The sequence below is a fragment of the Balaenoptera musculus genome, chromosome 8 (genome assembly GCF_009873245.2).
Source record: "Balaenoptera musculus isolate JJ_BM4_2016_0621 chromosome 8, mBalMus1.pri.v3, whole genome shotgun sequence".
Classification (NCBI taxonomy): Eukaryota; Metazoa; Chordata; class Mammalia; order Artiodactyla; family Balaenopteridae; genus Balaenoptera; species Balaenoptera musculus.
Genome location: NC_045792.1, coordinates 29,683,927 through 29,707,070, shown reverse-complemented (window position 1 = coordinate 29,707,070; position 23,144 = coordinate 29,683,927). Strand labels below are relative to the sequence as shown.

The 23,144-nt window shown below is 33.5% G+C and overlaps 1 protein-coding gene across 2 annotated transcripts in view; it reads left to right on the top strand.

Moving 5' to 3' along the window:
• DYNC2H1 (dynein cytoplasmic 2 heavy chain 1) overlaps positions 1–23,144 on the top strand; it is a 368,911-nt gene that overhangs the window by 89,954 nt on the left and 255,813 nt on the right. For both annotated transcript variants that reach the window (XM_036860514.1, XM_036860513.1), the window contains exons 45-54: positions 1,006–1,150; positions 3,126–3,228; positions 3,805–3,972; positions 8,856–8,986; positions 10,238–10,486; positions 10,946–11,054; positions 13,990–14,103; positions 15,127–15,269; positions 19,523–19,607; positions 21,627–21,781. In XM_036860514.1, the coding sequence (XP_036716409.1) occupies positions 1,006–1,150; positions 3,126–3,228; positions 3,805–3,972; positions 8,856–8,986; positions 10,238–10,486; positions 10,946–11,054; positions 13,990–14,103; positions 15,127–15,269; positions 19,523–19,607; positions 21,627–21,781 (1,402 nt within the window). The remainder of the gene's footprint in view (positions 1–1,005; positions 1,151–3,125; positions 3,229–3,804; positions 3,973–8,855; positions 8,987–10,237; positions 10,487–10,945; positions 11,055–13,989; positions 14,104–15,126; positions 15,270–19,522; positions 19,608–21,626; positions 21,782–23,144) is intronic.

Here is a 23,144-nt window from a genome sequence, read left to right as displayed (position 1 = left end):
TAGAAATAAAACATAACTGCTTTGTATTGTCTCTAAATGTCAATCTCAGGAATCTGAATGGTGGGTTTTAGATTTAAATGTTTTATGGGTTATTTAAAACAAAAATACAATCAAATTTTATGAAGATAACTAAAAAGAGAATTTAAATTTTAACAAAGTAAAGTTAGGTCATTTAGTGGCTGATAATATTGATCGTAACATACCCATCCATCTCCATGGTCCATAATTGTTACATGGACTCGAATTTTATGACGCTGCGTCCTCTGTTATATTTTGCCTTACAAAATCTTGTTTTTGTGCTTTCATGCTAAACTGCCCCCGTCTATTAACATTCTTCTTTTAGAAATGTTACAGCAACCAGTTAAGCTGTACCGAAATAGATTTTGGTTTGGGAGAAACAGGTTGATTTTATTTGTTGTTTTCCACTTCTGTAGTTCTAAGGTGGATTACGCTGTTTGTACAGACTATACTTAATTCAAAATGCTTTTTCTTAAGCAGAATTTTCCTTTGGCCCTTTCTAAAGATCAGTGGTCTTTTAAACAATTATGTTTTTAAGTAATTTCATTGGAATCCTCTATTAGAATCCTTAGTATTTGAAAACAGATAATCAGGGATCTGATTTAGTTGAAGTAACAATAGGGACTGTGAGCCTGGCCTTAGCCCTTGAGTAAACCTTGGAGGTATTCAGGCCTTACAATTTGAAAACCACACAGTTTGAAAACCACTGCTATAACTTAACATTAAAATAATAATTTAGGGGACTTCCCTGGTGGTCCAGTGGCTAAGACTTCGCCTTCCAATGCAGGGGGTGCAGGTTCGATCCCTGGTCAGGGAGCTAAGATCCCACATGCCTCGCGGCCAAAAAACCAAAACATAAAACAGAAGCAATATTGTAACAAGTTCAATAAAGACTTCAAAAATGGTCCACATCTAAAAAAATCTTTAAAAAAAAATAGTTTAGAATGTTGATTTATTTCAACTTCTTTCGTATATGCTTTTTTTTAGTTACCCAGAAAGAGAGCAATTACAGACAATTTATGGAGCATATTTGGAACCAGTTCTACATAAAAATCTGAGGAATCATACTATTTGGGGTTCTTCGTCAAAAATTTATCTCTTAGCAGGATCTATGGTACAAGTGTATGAACAGGTATATATTCACTTACACTGTAGTTTTCATGTCTATTGGTATTACTCCCAAAGGGCTACCTTTAATCCTGATTTGTGTTGATGCTCAGGCTTTCTTTTCCTGTCGTTTATTATACTTTTCTACTGGAGAGTGACTCTGTGAGGATAGATGCTTGTGTGTGCGTTAGTCATTATTGTATCTTCTGGCATAGTTTTTAATAAACACCCAATAAATATTGAATGAATAAATCAGTGGGTAGATGGTCATTCTGCTTTGGTTTCAAATTTAGCTTATTTACAGTGGGGTTCATCTTCTTTCCAAAACTAGATCTTTCTCCTGACTTCTATCAGTTTCTGTCTTTCAGGCTTTAAAACCGAGAGTAGTTCTTGATGTTTATTTCTTTCCTTTATCTGTGAGGAAATGTCTAAAATACTCTGATAAAGTGGGGTGATACTTGAAAATAGGCATTAAGGATGCAGAAGATATTTATTGAGTACCTTCTCTTTCCAGTGCCAATCCTAGGGATACAAAGATGACTGAGTCGCTATTCCCTGGAAATGCACAGTCTAATGAGGGACCTGATCATATAAATAAACTATTAATACAGTGTAATAAGTCTATCAATAACAATATGTACCAGTTACAGAGATAGCATGGAAGAGAGAGTGAATAGCTTTGTTGTGTGTGGTAGATTTTTTTTTTTTAACATCTTTATTGGAGTATAATTGCTTTACAATGGTGTGTTAGTTTCTGCTTTATAACAAAGTGAATCAGCTATACATATACATATATCCCCATATCTCCTCTCTCTTGCGTCTCCCTCCCACCCTCCCTATCCCACCCCTTTAGGTCGTCACAGAGCACCGAGCTGATCTCCCTGTGCTATGTGGCTGCTTCCCACTAGCTATCTATTTTACATTTGGCAGTGTATATATGTCCATGCCACTCTCTCACTTTGTCTCAGCTTACCCTTCCCCCTCCCCGTGTCCTCAAGTCCATTCTCTATGTCTGCATCTTTATTCCTGTCCTGCCCCTAAAGTTCTTAAGAACCATTTTTTTTTTTAGGTTCCATATATATGTGTTAGCATACGGTATTTGTTTTTCTCTTTCTGACTTACTTCACTCTGTATGACAGACTCTAGGTCCATCTACCTCACTACATATAACTCAATTTCGTTTCTTTTTATGTCTGAGTAATATTCCATTGTATATTTGTGCCACATCTTCTTTATCCATTCATCTGTCGATGGACACTTAGGTTGCTTCCATGTCCTGGCTATTGTAAATTTTAAGAGGAGATGAAATGTGATCTAAGTTTTGAAAAATAAAGAGAAATTCACAAAGTGGCTGGAGGTGAAAGAGGGTCTCCTTGGGTAAAGGGAATAGCATGCAAAAGTTATGGAAGTGTTTGTGGAAGATGCTTTTTATAGTATTGGAGTAGAAGTGGAGAAAGATAAGGCTATGTTTTTCTAAATTAATTCAAATGTTAGGCAGTCAAGGCCAGAATAAGAGCAGTGGCTCCATCCGTAGAGAGGAAGGGAGAGGCTCTTCTCTCGTTGGTTATATGTTGAGTTGTGGCGCTTTGATTTGTTAAATGTTCAATGATTTCTTGAACATAAGATAGCTCTGTGGGTCCCACCATTATAAAATGGGTCTGTCTTGCACCCATGAGCACCTTGGAATTATAGCTACCATTTTATAAAATTTAGGTTAGCTTTCCTTGAATTCCTTTCTTTAGCAGGGCTTTTTAACCTTTTATTTTTTTCCATGGACAACCTTTGGCAGTTTGTTGAAGTTTATGAACAACCTCTCTTAGATAATGTTTTTAAATGCATAAAATATAGAATACAAGATAACTGAGGAAATCAGTAATATTGAAATACAGTTCCAGCCACTGGTAGAAATTGACATTCTATGACTTTAAGGTGACTGAAAAATTTATAGCATGATTATATATTTAAGAGAGAAGACAGATCATTTACTATATTTTTTCCAGGTGCGGGCCAAATTTACAGTTGATGATTATAGCCACTATTTCTTTACTCCTTGCATCCTTACCCAGTGGGTTCTTGGCTTATTCAGATATGATTTAGAAGGAGGTAAGTTTTGCTTTTATGATTTCAAATCACTTATCTTTCTTTAGAATGTCATATTGTGTGTGTGTGTGTGTGTGTGTGTGTGTGTGTGTGTGTGTGTGTTTATGCTGTATGCTATATTTGTAATAGGTAAATGAGTATTGTAATTATAGTATTTTAAAAATTAAAATGTTAATATTAAATTTAAATATTAAATTTAAACATGATATTAAAATTATGATATTTTATTATGCTTCCTCTCCTAAACTATGAATGTCACTATTAAAACTTGATTTGGGAAAAAAATATAATCGTTATCCTTTGTAGCCAAAGCATGTTTAATATGCTCTTGGGGATTGATATCTTTATTGAACAACTAGAGATAATAGTGTTTAACGTATCCTTTAAAGAATCAAAAAAGTTTACCAACTCATTAACAAAATGAATTCTAACTCTTTTTCCCTTTATTCTATTTATCTGATGCCAAAATTATGGTATGTAGATTCTCATTCTCTATTTCTTTCTAATATTATGTTGAAACAGACCATTTTTAAATCATTTGAATTTTATTATAATTAAAGAAAATTTTGCCTTTTTTAGGATCCTCAAACCATCCTCTAGATTATGTATTAGAAATTGTAGCATATGAAGCACGGCGCTTATTTCGTGACAAAATTGTTGGTGCAAAGGAACTTCATTTATTTGACAGTATTTTAACATCAGTGTTTCAAGGAGACTGGGGCTCAGATGTACTAGACAATATGGCAGGTAATATAGTTACAGAGTTTATGTAAATATATAAAAGTTATGAGAACTTTCAATTTTTTTTTCTTACTGATAGCATGATTTCATATATCTAAACAAATCAAAACTTTGGATAATTTATATATGTATTACTGAATCACTTTGCTGTGGAGTAGAAATTAACACAGCATTGTAAATCAACTATACTTCAGTAAAATCAATTAAAACAAAAAAACCCAAAACTTTGGATAATTTTAATGTTTTTACCATAAGAGGATGCTCTGTCTTCTTTGCTAGATTTCAATAATTATGTTCCAAACAAAATATGATGACGATAATTGTTTTCTTGGAAAGGGTTGTTCAGACCGTAGTGTTTAACATTTGCAATTCAAAATTGTATTTCCTGAAGGACTTTTACTAATAAAAATAGCCATGTGTGTGTGATACTTAAAGATCATAGTGAAAATCCATATTTGATTATAATGAACTTTCGCTTGAGAAAGTGACTCATTCCTGTCACTACTCATAACGTCATTAGCACAGAACTTCTTGTGTACCCTCTTATCAGCTTCACCCATTATTATGATAAACAAACAAAGCATAGCACCAGTCAAAGGAGCTATGTTGCGTTTGCAACTATTACTGCTTAATGACCAATTTGCATTATGAAATGCTGTGGGAGTGATGCATATAAAATGAAAATCAACATGTTGAAAAGGCCTTTGACAGAGGATGACTATAATATGGAACTCTTTCCTAATAAAACTGCTTTCAAGCTACAAAATGAATTTCTATTCTATTAGAGTGTAAAGCAAGCCTTCAAAAATATTTCATATAATACATTATGTTGTATCTTTCTAGATTTGGTATTGGTTCCAGGGTCGTAATGACATAAGCCAAGGGGAGTCTTGAAGGTGAAAAGGATGTTAAGATTGATAGAAGGAATTTTCTAGGTGCTGCTTGAGCCTTAGAATCAGGAAATAAGTTCAAAAGAACCTAAGACAGGATGAAATGCTGAGAGAAGCCTGTTAATAGTTCAAAGTCGGCTTGATTTTGAGTGAGGTTTTATGTCATTGTGGCGTGTAGTTTTCATGTCTTAGCATGGAGAGGCTCTTGTTCTCAAATGCTGCCATGTTTCTCAGTCTAAAAATTGAGTTAATAGTGTCTCGTCTTGCAAAGAAAGTGACATATCCTTTGGGCATTAGATAGTATCAGTGTCTTATCTGAATTCTCTAGAATTTGGTATCTTTTAGAGTCTCCTGTGTAGGACTCAATAAATAATATTTTTTTCTCAGTATTTTACTTTTTAATGAAGGGTTGTAGTTTTTAAAAAATACAGGCTTGATATATGTTAGATCCAGGCAAATATGATTTTCACATAGTAGAATATCTATTAAGAAAAATTATTAAGAAAAATTTTGGATGCTTAAAAATTTTAAGCATCCAAAATTAATTTTTTAATTTTGGATACTGAAAAATAAACTAGATACTTTCTTGTGCTCAAGAAACTTGTTATCTAATGGCAGATACAGATGTGAAAGTCCTTGCTTACAATGATAACTATTGCTAATATGTTTAGGTGCCACAACGATTTATGCAAATAGATGGTTAAACTGGTAAATACAATAGAGCATGAAGTGTTTTACAATTAATTAACTTTTCTGAATATATTTGGGATAAATGCTAGATTTTAGGGGTGTAGAAGAGTAGAGACTAATTCCTTTTTGAGGAAGTTACTTTGAAATTTTTTAAAATAAATTTTTTATTTTGAGATAATTGTAGATTCACGTACAGTTGTAAGAACCAACAGAGAGAGCGCATGTACTTTTTACTTGTTTTCCTTCAACGGTAACATCTGGCAAAAATAGTATAATATCACAACCTGGATATTGACATTGATACAGTTAAAATAGATCAACTCCTCTTCCATCCCCTGGAAACCACCCGTCTTTTCTGTGTTCAATTTTGTCATTTCAACAATCTTATTTTCAATCAGAATAATTCTCTGGAGATATATGTAGGTTCTTGAGTGTTTCAGTAGTTTATTCCTTTTTATTGCTGAGTAGGTATTATATTTAGACATGCTACCATTTCTTTCACCATTTACTTGTGGAAGGGCATCTGAGTTGTTTTCAGTTTTTGGCTATTAGGAGGAAAGCTGCTATAGTCATTTATGTACAGGTTTTTGTGTGGAGATTTTTGTTTCTCTGAGATAAATGCTCAGGAATGCAGTTGCAGGGTTGAATGGTACTTGTATGCTTAGTTTAAAAAAAAAAAAACCTGCCACACTGTTTTCTCGAGTAGCTGTATTTCATTTTACATTTCCATCAGCAATATATGAGTGATCCAAGTGCTCCACATCCTTGCCAGCACTGGGTGTTCTCAGTATTTTTTTATTTTAGCCATTCTGATAAGTGTGTATTGATATGTCATATTGGTTTTATTTTGCATCTTGCTGACAGCTAATGAAGTTGAACATCTTTTCATATGATTAATTGTCTTCTGTATGTCCTCTTCAGTGAAATGTCTCTTTGTGTCTTTTGCCCATTTTCTAATTGGATTTTTTTTTTAATATTGAGTTTTTAGAGTTCTTTATGTATTTTAGATGCTATTCTTTTGTCACATATGTGGTTAGCAAATATATTCTCCCACTCTGTAGCTTGTCTTTTCATCTTCTTAATAGAATCTTTCACAGATAAAAAAGGTTTTAATTTTATGAAGCTCAATTTATTAATTTTTCTTTTTAAGGCTTTTTTGGTGTCAAGTTTAAGAACTCTGTCTAGTCCTAGATTTTGAAGATTTTCTCCACTTTTTTTTCCTAAATATTTTATAGTTTTATGTTTTAAGTCAGTGGTCCATTTTGAGTGAATTTCTGTGTAAGGAGTGAGACTTAGGTCATGGTTCATTTCTTTGCCTATGGTTGTCCACTTGTTCCAGCACCACTTGTTGAATAGGCTACCCTTCTGCCTTGAACTGCTTTTGCACATTAGTCAAAAATTAGTTGTGTGAGTCTGTTTCTGGGTTCCTGATTCTGTTCCATTGATGTATATGTCCCTCTGCCAATACCACATTGTCTTGATTGCTGTAGCTGTATAATAAGTCTTAAAATTCAATTGACTGATTCCTTCTTCTTTAAAATTGTTTTAGCTATTTCAGTTCCTTTGCCTTTCCATATAAATTTTAGAATAATCTTGTATATATAAACAATGTTGTTGAGATTGTGGTAGGATTTGTATTAGTTCTGTATATTGGTTTGGGAAGAATTGACCTCTTATGTTGATTTTTCCGATCCATGAACATAATATATTTGTCCACTTATTTAGATACTCTTTGCTTTCTTTCATCAGTGTTGTATAGTTTTCAGCATAAGTCCTATAAGGTATTTTGTTAAATTAACACCTAAGACTTTAATTTTTTTGAGCGATTACAGGAAATCAAACTGTATATTAAAGGATACAATTAAGTGAAGAAGAGGGGAAGGACATTCCAGACAAAGGAAAAAGCATATGCAAAGAATCAAAGGCTTGAGAAAGCTGGGGTATATATTGGAGTACAGAGGGAGATAAGAGACTCAAGCAGTCAGTGGAGCCAAATTGAAGCCAAATTGCAAAGGACCTTGATTAGGAAAAGTTTTTTTTTTTTTTTTTAAGGCAGTGGGAGGCTATATGTGATACTGTAGTGCAGTGGTACTATCAGATTTTGTTTTCGTGTTTGTTACTCTAGTAGCAGTGAGGATATATTTGATGGGGTAAAGGCTTGTAGCAGGGATATGAAGTAGGAGGATGCTGCAGTAGTCCAGCTGAGAAATGATGAGACATGAAGATAATGAGTTCAGTTTTATGCATGTGTTTGAATGTTTGCAAGCTTTTTGAGTGTCTTTTGGGAATCTACATAAAGTTTATCAGTTCTGTGAGGGTAGAAATTATGTTTGTCTTATTCACTACTTATCTCTAACAGGAAGTACAATGTTTAAATACAGGTCTGTGATAGATAAGTGTTTAATGAATGAATGCATGAGTTATATGTCATTAAGCAATTGGGAATATGGGACTAGACTAGAGCTGGGAGACTTGCCTAGAGATACGTAGTGAATCGGTTTTTGGTGTATATTTAGATAGTTGATAATCTAATCCACAGAATAAGATTAAATAATTCCAGGGGAGTATTTAGAATTAAAGCATAACAGGCTGAATTTGGATCCCAGTCAAAATAAGAATATAAGGGATAAGTAGAAAACTGAAAAGGAGTAGTGGTTGTGGCTTGATGAGCACGGTAATATAGATTCAAAGCTCCATTAAGGAGATGCACACAAGTCATATTGGGATAATGACTACAAAGAAGGTGTGGATTTCGCAATTAGGGTAGCACTGTTGTTCCCAAATAAGAGTTTAATATAGTGGTTTTGGCAAGTAGAAGATAATGTGAGAAATATGATGGAGAAGGAAAGAAGAACATGAGGTAGCTTGGGGTCTAGGGAAGGTAGGGCTGTTGCTGAGCACAGCATATGACAAGGAGGATACTGATGGACCAGTCTTCCTGAGGAATTAGGAGACGAAAGCTTCAATAGAATGGTGAACAGATTTTCCTTGTATGGTAACAGGAACACTGCTATAGATAAATTTAAGGGAAGTTTGTGGGATTTTTATTTTCTAATTAAAATTTGGTTAATTTTTCTTTTATTTTAGAAGTTAGGGCTCTTGATGATGTTAGTAAATCTGTGTTCTTTTTCAAGAATAATTTTGAGATTGTTTTATTTATTTGCCAATTCAAAGTAATTAATCTTTGCCTTTCTGGGGATGTTCTTATTTGGACTAATTAAGTTAAAAACGGTTTAGTGTGAAATATATCTACTGATGCTCCCATTATGATTAACACACATAAAACAAAAATATCTTTCATTTCTACAGATAATTTCTATGTTACATGGGGAGCTCGACATAATTCAGGAATAAGGTCAGCCCCAGGACAACCTTTGCCTCCACACGGAAAACCACTTGGAAAACTAAATTCTGCAGATCTTAAGGATGTTATTAAAAAGGTATAATATGAATCATGAATTTGAATTGGGATTTGGTTATGATTAAAGCCATTTTCAAAATACTTATTGTAAGTTTTTTGAGGGCATGAAGTGAAAGATCTTAGAATAGGCAAAACCGGTTCGTATCTTTTGAAATTTAGCCCAATGTGGCAGATCTAAGTAGGTGCACATGTACTTACACAGATTAGTGTAAAATTGCTAGAATACATGCTGGAAAAAGGTATCTGAGGTTGGAACTATTAAAAAGGCTTAATATTAATTGGGAAATATAACTGCTAATATTATATTAACAGTTAATATAATATTAACTGCTCATTCTAGAGCAGTGGTCTCAAACTTTAGTGAGCATTAGAATCACTTTGAGAACCAGAAAATATTGATGGCTGGATCCCATCCGGAGAAGTCTGAATTCAATTGGTACTAATCTGAATCTGAAAAAAATCAGAAGAAAATCCCAATTTCTGAGAGGCTTCCAAATGATGTTGATGCTGCTGGTTCACTGAAACTTTTAGCAGCACTGTCCTATGGAGTTTTGTTTGTTTGTTTGTTTTGTTTTAGAGATTAATTATAATAAGAAGAAACAGTATTATATATGATTGCTTTAAAAATTAATATTTATAATGGAAGTTAGTATGGATTTTATATCAAGAAAAGTCTTTCATGGTCTAGTAAATTTATTTGTTTGCCTGGAATGCATATTGCAAAGTTTGGGAATGTGCGAAAGTTGTCAAGTATGTGAAAGCTGTCCTTTCTCTCGTTCTTCACTCTATCACATAGCTCCTGGCAGGGCATACTACCTCTCTGTGGGCTTTTGATTCATTGCTGAGCTGTGTGTAAGAACAAGAGTTCACAAAATATCTTTAGGCAGTACGTTTTGAGAGTTTGGGGATTGTTTTATAGTCTGTGCACACTGATTTGGTGTGTAACCAGTGGTAAAAATCTGAGAGCTTTTGAAGTCTTTATAATTAACCTGATATCTTACACTGCTTTTTACTAGTTATATTAATGGTGTTCAAAAGTAACTGACTGTTGTGGACCTGTGAACTTGTTTGACATCATGTAAATTTTTCCTTAGAAAATGCCATAAAGCTGGATTACTGGATAGATAAAAGAGTGTGAGACAACATGTATTTACTTAACTCCTTTTCTTGAGGGCACCAAAAATATAATCTCTTAATCTAGATAACTAACATTTTATTATGTAATTTGGACTTATATTAATTATATAATATGCTTTGTGATCTTTTGAAGGGTCTTATTCATTATGGACGAGATAACCAGAATTTAGATATTTTACTTTTCCAAGAAGTCCTGGAATATATGTCTAGGATAGACAGAGTGCTGAGTTTTCCTGGAGGTTCACTTCTGTTAGCAGGATGCAGTGGTGTAGGTCGTCGGACCATCACTTCTTTAGTCAGTCATATGCATGGAGCAGTGCTGTTTTCACCAAAGATTTCCAGGGGATATGAACTGAAGCAGTTCAAAAATGATCTCAAACATGTGAGTGACTCACTGTCTTTTGTTTTATTTGGTTTTAAATCACAGTTATTCTAAAAGCCTTAAAGACCTTTAAATCTGTGATATGCAACATAGTCTTTATTTTAATTTTGATGATTGTTTTCTCCATGATTGTTACAAAATTATGTTTTTAGCTCTCAGCACCCCAGATTATGGGATGTTATGTGGATAGGTAAGATAAACAGAAAGATGGCATTTAGGACATATGTAGGTATATTTAAAAATTATCCTCTAGCTTTTAATGTCCTAGATGTAAAATAATTAAATTTCCTCCCAGTAGTATTTGTTTATGAACTGGATTTACTTTCCAGACTATATGGCTAAATTTTGATTACTCAAATATCAATCAAGAAAAACAACTTAGTTTACATACAGAATGAAAGTTTTTACCTGTGCCAAAAATATTTAATGGGTACCAAAATGTATTTTCTTATTGTGCAGGTGCTACATCTTGCAGGTATTGAAGCACAACAAGTAGTTTTACTTCTTGAGGATTATCAGTTTGTACATCCTACATTTTTGGAGATGATCAATAGCCTTTTGTCTTCAGGCAAGTAAATGGGTTCTATTTAAAGAAAATAAAAGTAATAATGTAAAAATTATTCAAGTAAAGTGATCTTATATAAAATTATGTTTCAGAGAACACTTGGCATAGCTTTCACTAAAGTGACATGGGATTAAACATTAAACGTGCTCAGAGCAGGAGAATTGAGAAACCCTGTTTTTATAAAACCAAGAGATTGTGGAATTATATAAAAATGATGATTAAATATTGAATATTGATGAATATACTGAAAAATTGGCCCTCTTACACACTTTTGGTGGGACCATTATCTGTTATAACCTTTTAGGAAAGTTATCAACCAGTACTTATTTAAAAAATGTGTTATACCGGGCTTCCCTGGTGGCGCAGTGGTTAAGAATCCACCTGCTAATTCAGGGGACATGGGTTCAAGCCCTGGTCTAGGAAGATCCCACATGCTGTGGAGCAGCTAAGCCCGTGCGTCCCAACTACTGAGCCTGTGCTCTAGAGCCTGTGAACCACAACTACTGAAGCCTGCGCACCTAGAGCCTGTGTTCCGCAACAAGAGAAGCCACCACAGAATAGCCCCTGCTCGCCGCAACTAAAGGAAGCCCGCGCGCAGCAACGAAGACCCAACGCAGCTAAAAATAAATAAATAAATTTCTATACATAATATAATTTCTATATCAAAGGGTATATTATATTATGTATAGAAATTTAACCTATAGAAATAAAAGAACTAGTATGTAAGGAAATATGTAGTATAATTTGTAATAAAAATTTGATAGAACCTCACTGTCCATCATTAATGGAATAATTGAATAATTATAATATGGCCTTAAATGTGGTTATATAATAGCAGATATATTTCAGATATATGAGGTCTCATATTTCTCGAATTGTGTTATACTCTTGTCTCTGGAGCCACCTGACCTTTTTGGTGATTTTCTGAGGAGAATACCTGCAATTTCCTGCAATTCTTCCTTTTCTGAAGAATTTATGAAGTTTATTATAATCTCCTTATAATGCATAACCACTGTTAGTAGAATTAGTAGGAGGTAGCTTCGTTTTAAACTTGGACTAAGAGTATTTTGGTACTTAAGTACAGAATAAACCTTGTTAAAAGCTAGTTTCAACGATATGAATTGTTCCATTCTAGGGACCCGAGGACAAACTTTGCATGATGCTCATGCTCCACTCAGGTTTTAATAAATACTTGTTTTGTATCCTGCTAGGTAGACTCTGGGATAAAATAGTCTTTTTTTTCAGAATTTAACAGCTTTGGTTGAAGGAAACATTTTATTTATAAAGTGAGGTATCTACACGTTAGTGCCCAAATGAGAAAGACTCTAGTTAGACAAGTGGTAGGTCAATTTCTGTCAAAGTGAAGGGAAATGGTATAGTGAAAGTGGTATGTCTTGAGCAAGCTTGAAGTGTTTGCAGCCCTTTTTATAAATAATCTCTTCTGATTTTTAAGGTGCACATTCCTGCATATTGCTTAAACTGTTACTAGGTGGAGACTTTGTTCATTTTGGCTGAGATAAACTTGTAGGCCAGATATATACAGGGTTTTTGTATTTTTGTTTTGGTTTTAATTTGTGAAAGCAAACATCCAGATAAGCATTAACCCAGTAATTATTTTTATTTAGATAAATTGGTCTTTTTATCAAGATATAATAGCAAAAATCATAAATAAAGTTAAATTTTGGTAAAGTTAAATTTTGACAACGTTTCTGGCAAAAAAAAAGTATTTGAAAAATAGTTTCAGAGAAAGTACTCAATAGGCCTTTTAGTCTCTTTTTTATATTTCAAATTCTTATTCCCTATAGAGTATGTAAATAGAGCTAGATTTCTTTACCAAATTTAAGAAATCAAGGGTATCTTGGTATGGCTGAAATTTAGAGGAGGACATAGAGCACATTTATGTGTGTATACGTTTGAATATGTACATGCTTGGTGGTTGGGGAGCAGTCTGGTACCTCTGAGATGAGCCTAAAGAAAAGTAGGGATTCAGACTATGTTGGGCTCTACATGAATGCAGCAAAAGAATTTTCATTTAATCTTAGAGTTTCTTGTGAACTACAAATATATTGGTTTAACAAATATTTATTAAATAACTGGATTTATGGTGGTGAACAAGACAAGCTTCAAGCCCTCTATCAAATTCTTATAGTCTTAATCACCTTTGATTTGACTTTCATCATTCTGTTATATAGTAGCAGGCCATGACTAGTTCTCCTGATTTCTAGTACAAGTTCATTCATTGATTTGATCATTCATTTGTTCATTTATTTAACAAATATTTATGTTTTAGATACTTTGCTAAGAATGCCCTAAGGTTAATATTGATCATGATCAAATATTTGCCCTCTGGGAATTCAGAATCTAATTGGGCAGGAAAGGGTGGTAATTCATTCATTATTAAATGATGTGGTAAATGCTAAACAGTGATGTTTGGATGTTATACACAAGAGAAAAGAATGCTTTACCTAGCATGTGGGTATTCAGGAAAGGCTCATGGGCGTAGCAGTTGACAAAGTAGTGTCTTGAGGGATAAACAATAATTTTAGGGGAAGATAAGGGGCAGAGGAAGACTGTGGGTATAATATTCCAGGAAGAGGGAGTACTTCATTAAATTTTTGGAACACAAAGAAGTTCATTGAGGCTAGAATACAAGGTCTTGTGGGGTTGGGGTAGAGAAGGACTTGGAAAAGCAGATAGATGGCTAGATTATGAACTGTCTTTAATGGTTTGCTTAGGAGTTTGTATTTTATAAAATGAAGGCTATAGATGTAGATTTGTGAATAATATAAAGGGTGATAGGGTTTGTTTATTTTTGAAAACAAAGCTTGAATAACATCAGATTATTTGATACAAAAATAGAAGAAACATTGTGTGTGTAAAATGTGTTTTGAATTAGTGTAATACAGGTAAAACTCAAAAGAAATGTAATGTTCTGTAGGTGAAGTTCCTGGACTCTATACTCTTGAAGAATTAGAGCCCTTGCTGTTGCCTCTTAAAGATCAGGCTTCACAGGATGGTTTTTTTGGACCAGTCTTCAGTTACTTCACATATAGTAAGTGCCATAGAATTCATTAATCAATTTAAACTATGTTTCATGTGAAATAAATACCATTTAATTTGCCTCATTTTCTCATTAGCAAATAAGTAGCAAATAAGTAGCATAAAGGCTAACCTATAATAAAAACAAGTTAGCAAAATTTTAGTGAAAGGGAAGGGTGAAAGTATGGTAATGTTCTTTGGAGTATTTACTTTGTTACCTTTGTTTTCATGTGGTGAAATTTGTGCTTTAGTACCTCCTGTCTTAGAGAATTATTGAACTATTTAGATTGTGCCAGACTCTGTAGTGTTTTTTTGAAACTAAAGAAAGTTTGATTATTACAGAAGTAGTTTCATGTGCACTGTAGATATCTAAAATTGATGAACAAAAAATAAGGCAATGATGGCAGCACCCAAACGTGACTATTACATTGATCTTCTTTATTTTTCTAAAATAACATTTATTATTGATGAAATAGAGAAAGTTGTTAAAGAGCTACCCTCCCTTCTGTCCACTTCAAGTTTACAGGGAAATTCTACTACACCTTTAAGAAACAGATCATCTCAATGCTATTTTAAACTGTTTCAGAACATAGAAAATAAAGGAAAGTGTCCAAACTCCTTTTTACAAAGGGAAAATGATATTGACATTGAAACAAGGAAAAGGTATTTCTCCTAAAAGAAAACCAGAGATCAGTTTTGCTTGTGAATATTGAAACAAAAATCCTTGAAAGAAAAATTACAAAATAGAATCCAGTATCACATTTGAAAAGTAACAGCAATATCATACCTTTCTGGATCTTTTATCCTAGCATACACACACACACACACACACACACACACACACACACACACACACGTATTTTTTAACCAAAATAAAAATTATACTGTAATACTGTTTCATAGCTTGTTCTTTTTATAAACAGCTCCTACCATCCCATTTCAGAAAATTTTAATTTCATAAAACCAGACCATATATAGGTTTCTTCAATTATTATTATTGTAATATTCCAAGAGTATAATTTTCTTATTTTTTTAGGAATTCAACAAAACTTGCATATTGTCTTGATAATGGATTCTGCAAATTTAAACTTCATAATAAACTGTGAGAGTAATCCTGCTTTGCATAAGAAGTGCCAGGTGTTGTGGATGGAGGGTTGGTCAGATAGCAGTATGAAGAAAGTAAGTTTAATGTTTAAATATGGAAGTAAAAAGTAAGCACATTGTTTTTAAAGTTATTGTCACAACTTCCCTTTAGTGTTTATTACAATATTATCTTAATTGTGGTACTGAACATCTCTCATAAGTTTGAAAATAACTCTTTTCTTCATACTCTTGTATTTGATAGTTTAGTTGAGTATAGAATTTTAGGTGGAAAATTATGTTCTTAATTAAGGACCACAGAGATATTATTGTACTTTAAAAATTTTATGCATTTCATTACTTAGCCTATTATAGGCTAGCTTATGATAAAAATATCACAGCAATAATATTAGCTGTTGTTTAAATTAAAATTTAGATGCTTTTTAAAACATCTGTCATTGCTATGATATGTGTTCAGAGGGGGACGAGTTTAAAGTGTGAACTCATAACACCATCTCGGCTGGAAGCCTTTTATATTGCTTCATTTGAATGAATAATAATTTTCAATATTGTCTCTTTGAATGATACACATATTCCCAATCATTCATTTCTTTATTTTTGTATAGTAGAAGTGCAGAATAATGCCTGTCATGATTCAGAGAAAGGAGTGTAATTTGAGATAATAGACAGGGTTTTAGAGTTGAGATGATATTTTAGTTAGATTTCAGTAAGTAGGTAAAGGAGAGGAAAGTTATTCTAGTCTGTGGAGGCCAATGAACAAGAGGTATTCTTAAGAAGTAGTAATTATTGGGTGCCTAATACATGCCACTATTCTATATATTGGGAGTATAGCAGAGAAAAGAGAGACAAAAGTCCCTGCCCTCATGGAATTTACATTCTTTTGGGGGATATTTGGGGGGAAAGCTTTCTAGGTGAAGAACCTGAGATGAGAGCATGCCTGGTGATTCTGAGGATCAGCAAGAAGCCAGTTCATTTGTAACAGAGTGATCAAGGGGGAGAGTAGTTGCAGATGAAGTCAGTGAAGTAAGAGAAAGGGTAAGGTGGGTCTTTGGACGCTATTATAAGGATTTTGGCTTTCCTGGAAACAAGTAAGGGATCCCTTGGAGGCTTTTGAGCAAAACTATTCTAATGTTTTAATGGTAATACTCTGGCTTCTGAGCTGAAAATAGACTATAGAAGACAAAGAGGAAGCAGTCATAAAGCTATTGCAGTAATCTGGCGAGAGACAAGGATGGCTTGCTCTCAGTATGTAGTGGTAGAGGTGGTGAGAAGTGGTAGATACTGGGTATGTTTTGCAGTAGAAACGATAAGATTTGTTGACACATTGTAATAAGGTGTAAGGGAAAGTGAGGAGTTAAGGATACCTCCAAGTCTGTTGGCTTGAGCACCTGGAAGGATGGAATACCCGTTAGTTGAGGGGAGACTCTGAGAAGAACATTTTGGGAGGAGAATATGAGGCTTTCAGTTTTAGATGTGTGAAATATGAGGTGTTAGACATCTGAGTTGGAAGACTGAGAAGACATTTGGATATATGAGTTCAGGGGAAAAGGTCAGGCATACAGGTAAAACTGTGGGAATTATCAGAATATAGGTGGCATTTAAAGCTGTGAGAAAAAATATCACTAAGGAAGTGAATGTTGGCAAAGAGAGGAGAGATGCAAAGGCTGAACTCTGGGGCACTTCAACATTAAGAGGTTGAAATGAAGAACAGGAACCAGCAAAGGATACTGAGAAGGGACTGCTAGGGAAATAGGAAAGCAGGAGCGCGTGTAGACAAGTGAAGCCTAGAAGCCAAGTGAAGACAGCATTTCAGAGGAGTGAGGAAGGATGAATGGTGACACATGAAGGTAGACAAGGCCTGGGAACTGATCGTTGCATTTAACAGCATGGCGTTCATTAGTGACTTTGATAAAGCAGTTTCAGTTAGTAGTGGAAAGAAAACATATTGAAATGTGTTTCAGAAAGAATGAGAAGAGTGGAGAGTGAATATGGTCACCTCTTTTGAGGAATTTTGTTATAAAGTAGAAGATAAAAATGGGTCAGTAACTGGAGGAAGTGGGGGTAAAATGTTTTCTTTCTTTTTTAAAAAAATTTTAAGATGAGGCAAGCTGTAACATTTTCATACACTTTTGGGAATGCAAAAAGAAGCAAAACATGTATGTTACATGAAAGACGGGAAAATTGCTAGAGCAACATCCTTGGGTAGTAGACAGCATATGGGTCTATTTCACAAATGAAACGATTAAGGATAGGCCTTTGCTTGGAGAATGGAAGCATTATCCATAATAACAGGAAGGGAAGCAGAGTACAGGGGCACAGTTCCAAGTAGGTGGGCAAGTGTGGTATGGGAAGTTTTGGACACTTCTGGATGTTTCTATTTTCCCAATGAAATAGGAGGTAAGATTATCAGTTGAGAGAAAAGTTGAGGGAACAGATTTTGGAGTCTTGAAGAGATATTATAGCATATGCAAAATAGTAGTTTGGAAGAGGGAAAGAGTGAAAGAGGTTTAGGAGAATGGAGTATAATAGCTAGGTGACATTAAGGGTTCATGTGAGGTTAGTGATTATAAAGTTCAGTGAGGCCAATCAGCATAGTTGTGTGTTTTTTCTCCAGTTACATGTGCACTCATAGGTGCAGACCTTCAATAGGTGGTGACTTGCATTTAACCAGGATTGGGGCTTTGCTTTGCTACTCGAGTATGACAAAGCGAGCGAAGGCCAAGGGAGCTGAGAAATTATGGTAGGAAGATGGTGAATGACAGTATAAAGGTTGTTAAATTAATAGATTGTAGGTCTTGGTGGAGTCTGAGGATGATTGACATTGCAAAGGGAATGAGCTGGGAAGACAGGAGTGTATGTAGTGGTAGAAGAGTGGGATGTTTGAAAGTGAGATTATGAAATGATTGCAGTTACTGTTAATGACAAGGTATCAGGATGTGACCCTTTGAAGTGGGAGTGAGTGGCCAGGAAAAAGGTGATAGAAAACAGAAGGAGAAGAATTCAAGGAATCGAGAGGTCAGGGTATTAATAGGAATTAATAGGGTTAATATACTTATTCAATTCTTTTAAGAAAGTGCCATTTTTATCCCCAAGGAGGGAGAGTGGAGGCAAAGGGGAATGTGGGTATCCAGGCAGGAAAACTTTGCTAATGTAGAATATTGTTTAGGGACAGAATGTTTCCCACCCCTCCCAGCTTTACTGAGGTATAATTGACACATAAAATTGTATATATTTAAGGTATACAACATGTTGTTTTGTATATTTATATGTTGTGAAATGATTACCACAATCCCACTAACATAAGGGATAAACTTACTTTTAAAGAAAGTAAGTTTCCAAAGAAACAAATTTCCATTGATTTAAAAGTGTATATTTAAAATATTCTCACAGTTGCTTAAGTGTTTTTTCAGAAATCAGTGAAAGTATTTGAAAAAAAAATAATTCTTTGGCTCAAGAACCATGGCACTTTCAAACTCTCCATTAGTTAAGGAATCTTTTGGCTTAACGGTTTATTCAGTCTGAGAAATTCAGAAAATGATTTTTTGACCTAATTACCTAGATTACTTGTACTTCCTCTTGTTAGGAATGTTAACTGTATCAGGTGAAAGAAGTTGAAGGTTTTGGCTTAATTTTAAAATTTCAGAGTTCTGCTTATTTATTTTCTTTTTTCCAGAAATAGAGTTTAAAAAAATTTTTTGTATATTTTAAAATAGTATTCTTATAAGATTATAATATTTTCTTTAATAATGATGATATCTGTTCATGAAACTTTATTTTCTTATTTGTGATAGTGGCAAAAACCTACCTATAGACAATAGATAGTTTTTAGAATTATCAATTATGTTGATGGCAGTTATGTTAATTATCAATTATGAAATTATTTTTGTTTACTTTTAGTTATTTCTTATTTAAGAAAGCTAAGCTTCCTTCCTATTCCTTTATGCCATGAAGACATTTTATTAGTTTGATGCCAAGTAAAACATTTATTTTATTATTTTGTGATTTTAAATGGCATATGTGATTATTTTCTAATTCAATCAAAAATGTAATTTTCTTCATTTCAAAAAATCTAATCATTTTTCAAGTGAAGATGTTGAAGCTTTTCCTATGTGCTATTAATTTGCAATAAATTAATGGTTGATATGTGTCAAAATCTTGACTAGGAAATAATGTCCTCTAAAGAATCCTAGAAGAAAAGTTCAACTGAGACTGTTTTTTTTTTTTTTTGGTGTGTGTGTGTGTGTTAAAGGTTTTTTAACCTCTGACATTGGATTTACTTAAACTTTTTTCATACTAAATTGAGGTTTAAAGAAATGCTCTTCCTATTTTAGATACCTGAAATGTTATTCAGTGAAACAGGTGGTGAAGAAAAATATAGCGACAAAAAAAGAAAAGAAGAAAAGAAAAAAAATTCAGGTAGTATTTTGATGAAATTGATTTTATGTGATTTTTATTGATGAAATAATTCCTGATTTCTAATGTTATAGATCCATTAAAGATTCATGATGATTATGAATTGGAATAATGCTAAACTAACTAAGATTTCTTTTGATGCAAACTAAACTTTAAAGCCCTCTTTTTTTTTTTTTGACTTTATTTATTATTTTTACTTTTTAAAATTTTATTTATTTTTGGCTGTGTTGGGTTTTTGTTGCTGTGCGCAGGCTTTCTCTAGTTGCAGCGAGTGGGGGTCTACTCTCTTCGTTGTGGTGTGCGGGCTTCTCATTGTGGTGGGTTCTACTGTTGCGGAGCATGGGCTCTAGACGTGTGGGCTTCAGTAGTTGTGGCATGTGAAAACCCTCTTTTTTTAAAACTAATGTTTATGTCATTTCATATAGGACCTAACAGAATATCTATTGTTTAAAATTAAGACATTAGAAATTTACATTTTTGACCCAAATGATCTAAAGGACTTACTTATATAGGGTTTTGGGCTAATAGCCTAAACTTTTCATATGAGCTTATCACTTAGATATGTCAAAGCACTCAATTCATATGCAAAACTGTGTTATGATTCTTTGAGTATGGACATAATATTTTCTTAACTATAATGTTCTCATTATTTTCTCCATTTCCACATTAACTTTGAATGTGGTCTTTTTCTTTTATACCATAACGTATTTATTCATTTATTTAATCTAACCATCTAATTATTAAATATTTATTGAACTTGTTTTATATTAGGTACTGGACTGGATACTGGAGATGACAGGATAATCTAGTGATAGCAAGAATTATGTTATATATAAACATAAAATTTTGCTATAGCAGGATAAGTGATGGTAGAAGTTTATATGAAGTACATTGGAAAGTAAAGCCTCTACCTAGCAGATACTATAGGAAATGCACATTGCCCAGACAGGCAGTTTGGGGAAGGTCATTCTGGTTAGAGTGACTAGCATGGAAAAGGCTTGAAGAAATAAAATAGGCATTTTTATGGAACTATAAATACCCTGAAGGGCTAAGACATAGGATATAATAAATAGTAGAGTACTAGATGAAGAGAAGAAGGTAGGCAGGGTTGGGTAAGGAAGAGCCTTCCATGTCATGCTAAGGAAGGAATTTGGATTCTGACTTGTGGGTGATTTGGAATAATTGAGAGATTTTTGATAGAGATGTAACCAGAGGCTTGTTTTAGAAACAGAAGTCTCTGCATCTCCCCTTTCTTCAGTTATGAAAAATAGATTGGTGTACAGAGAAACCAGAGGTACTGTAGACCAGTATAGAAAGCTATTGCCTTCTAATCTAAGAGGAAGGAATAGACTTGGGGAGATATTAGGAGGTAATCTAAAGAGGACTTGGTTATGTAATGGCTGTTGCATGCAAGGAAGAAGGATGCAAGAATATTTCTCAGGGTTCTGCTTGGAAAATTCATTAGAAGTTGATTTTATTCACTGAGGTAGGGAATACAGAGGGAAATAGCTTGAGACAACGAGAGGGAGATGGTATGTTTGGTCATGTATATATTGGATCTAATGGGAGCTTGTTCTTAATTTTTTGGCTTTTGAAGTCCTGTTTCTCCCTGTGTAAATATGAGTGGATAGGTGTTACTTGGTTTGGTATCTCTTTTCCATTCAAGTAGCTTTTAGTGAGCTTACTTTTGGATTACATGTTACGTAGTTCCAGTTAATTTATATGTTATGACAAGCTATAGATTTATCTTTCTTGCAGTAATAAAAATTTTCAGGGGAAATATATAACAGTAGAAGGATAGAGACCACTGAAATTAAATAATGCAAAATTAATAAGTAAAATGGAAGTTGTGAATGGATACTTAGGAATGCCTGTGCACCTTTAAGGCAAAGATGTTATCTCATATTTATAATTTCATTGAGTAGAAGTATCTGGTAAGAATAAATATAGTTAAGTTCATTTTCTCTAATTCTTAGTGGATCATACTTATATTAAGTCATTTTTGTTTTTTTCTCTTTCTAGTTGATCCTGATTTTCTAAAATCATTTTTATTAATCCACGAGTCTTGTAAAGCATATGGTGCTACACCAAGCCGATATATGACCTTTTTACATGTGTATTCTGCCATTAGTAGCAGCAAGAGAAAGGAATTATTAAAAAGACAAAGTCATTTGCAGGTACAATATTGGTAATCTTAAATTATTTTATCTATAGATAGGGGACAAGTATTATGTAAATCACAATGCCATGTTGCCATATTTAATATAAATAAATATTGTACTGTATTAAATGTCTTGGAAAACTGTCTCACTTACCTATCTTTATTGCCCACTAGATTATAGTAATGGTTTTGTAATTTTTTTTTTTGGTTGAATAATTATTTCTTCACTGCATGGTATTTATATGTTTTTGATAGCTTATGGTGCTGTCTTTAAATGTCTTTTTCATATGAATGCATTTTAGAAATCAGAAATGCCTATTATTCATTAAAACATAATATCCAATATTATGCTTTATAATAAACTTTAAATTATATTTATAATTATATTTTATAAATTATATTTTATAAATATATTCTTAAAATTATATTTTATAAATATATTCTTATCCATGTCACTTGACTTGGTACATTCTGAACAGTTTTCTTTTTGTATTTCTCTAACTGCAGAGCTTAAACTTAAGCATGGTATTAGAATGTCAGCTTTAGATTCTGTCAGAGAGCATTTCCTCTGCCAAGTTCTTGCTTCTCTTTGTGAGGGTCATAAACTAGGAACATTAATTGGCAGAGTTATCTTTATTCTTCTTTCTAATGATTCACTTTCATTTATATCAAGCCACTCTACATGCTTTGAAGGGTTAATTTCCTGATTTAGTTCTCTATGGTGTTTCAGGTAAATCACTTAAACTCACTGAGTTGCAGCTTAATTGGGTGAATGTGTTGAGTACATTAGATAAAATGCAAATGTAAAGAACCAGCATGATGCCTGTCCTCTGTGCTGGGTGCTCAGTAAATACTATTTACATTCCTTTTTTTGCCATTACTATCTTTCCAAATCTTCTGATTTGTTATGTGACAAAAACCCAGTCATATTAAAGAAGAGAGGGAATATTTTTCATGTTTATTCCTTGGATTATCCATGGGCTGTGGAATGGGGTGTTATAATGGCCAGGCCAGGGTCAAACAACCACCCAAAGAACAGCTGAAGCATTTTGAGTGATTGCTTACCAGAACCATTTGTAAGGCAGTCTCTTATAAAATAGTTGGGTAGTGGACAGACAAAACCAAGTCACGTCCAATATAAAAAGAGTGGCCCCTGAGTCCTTCTGCGCAGCCAGTGAGACTGAAAAATGGGAAAGGTTTACAGAGGCTTTTTTTTCTTTTCTATTTTCCTTCCTGTCTAATGCAGTGAGTAAAAACCCTACTATTTAAGCTATCTAATATCTAATATATGTTGATCTGTTCAGCTTTACTGTGATGCTTTAAAATCTATCTTTCTCTAAAGCCTCTGTGGAGTCTTTTACTACATCTTAATGGGTACA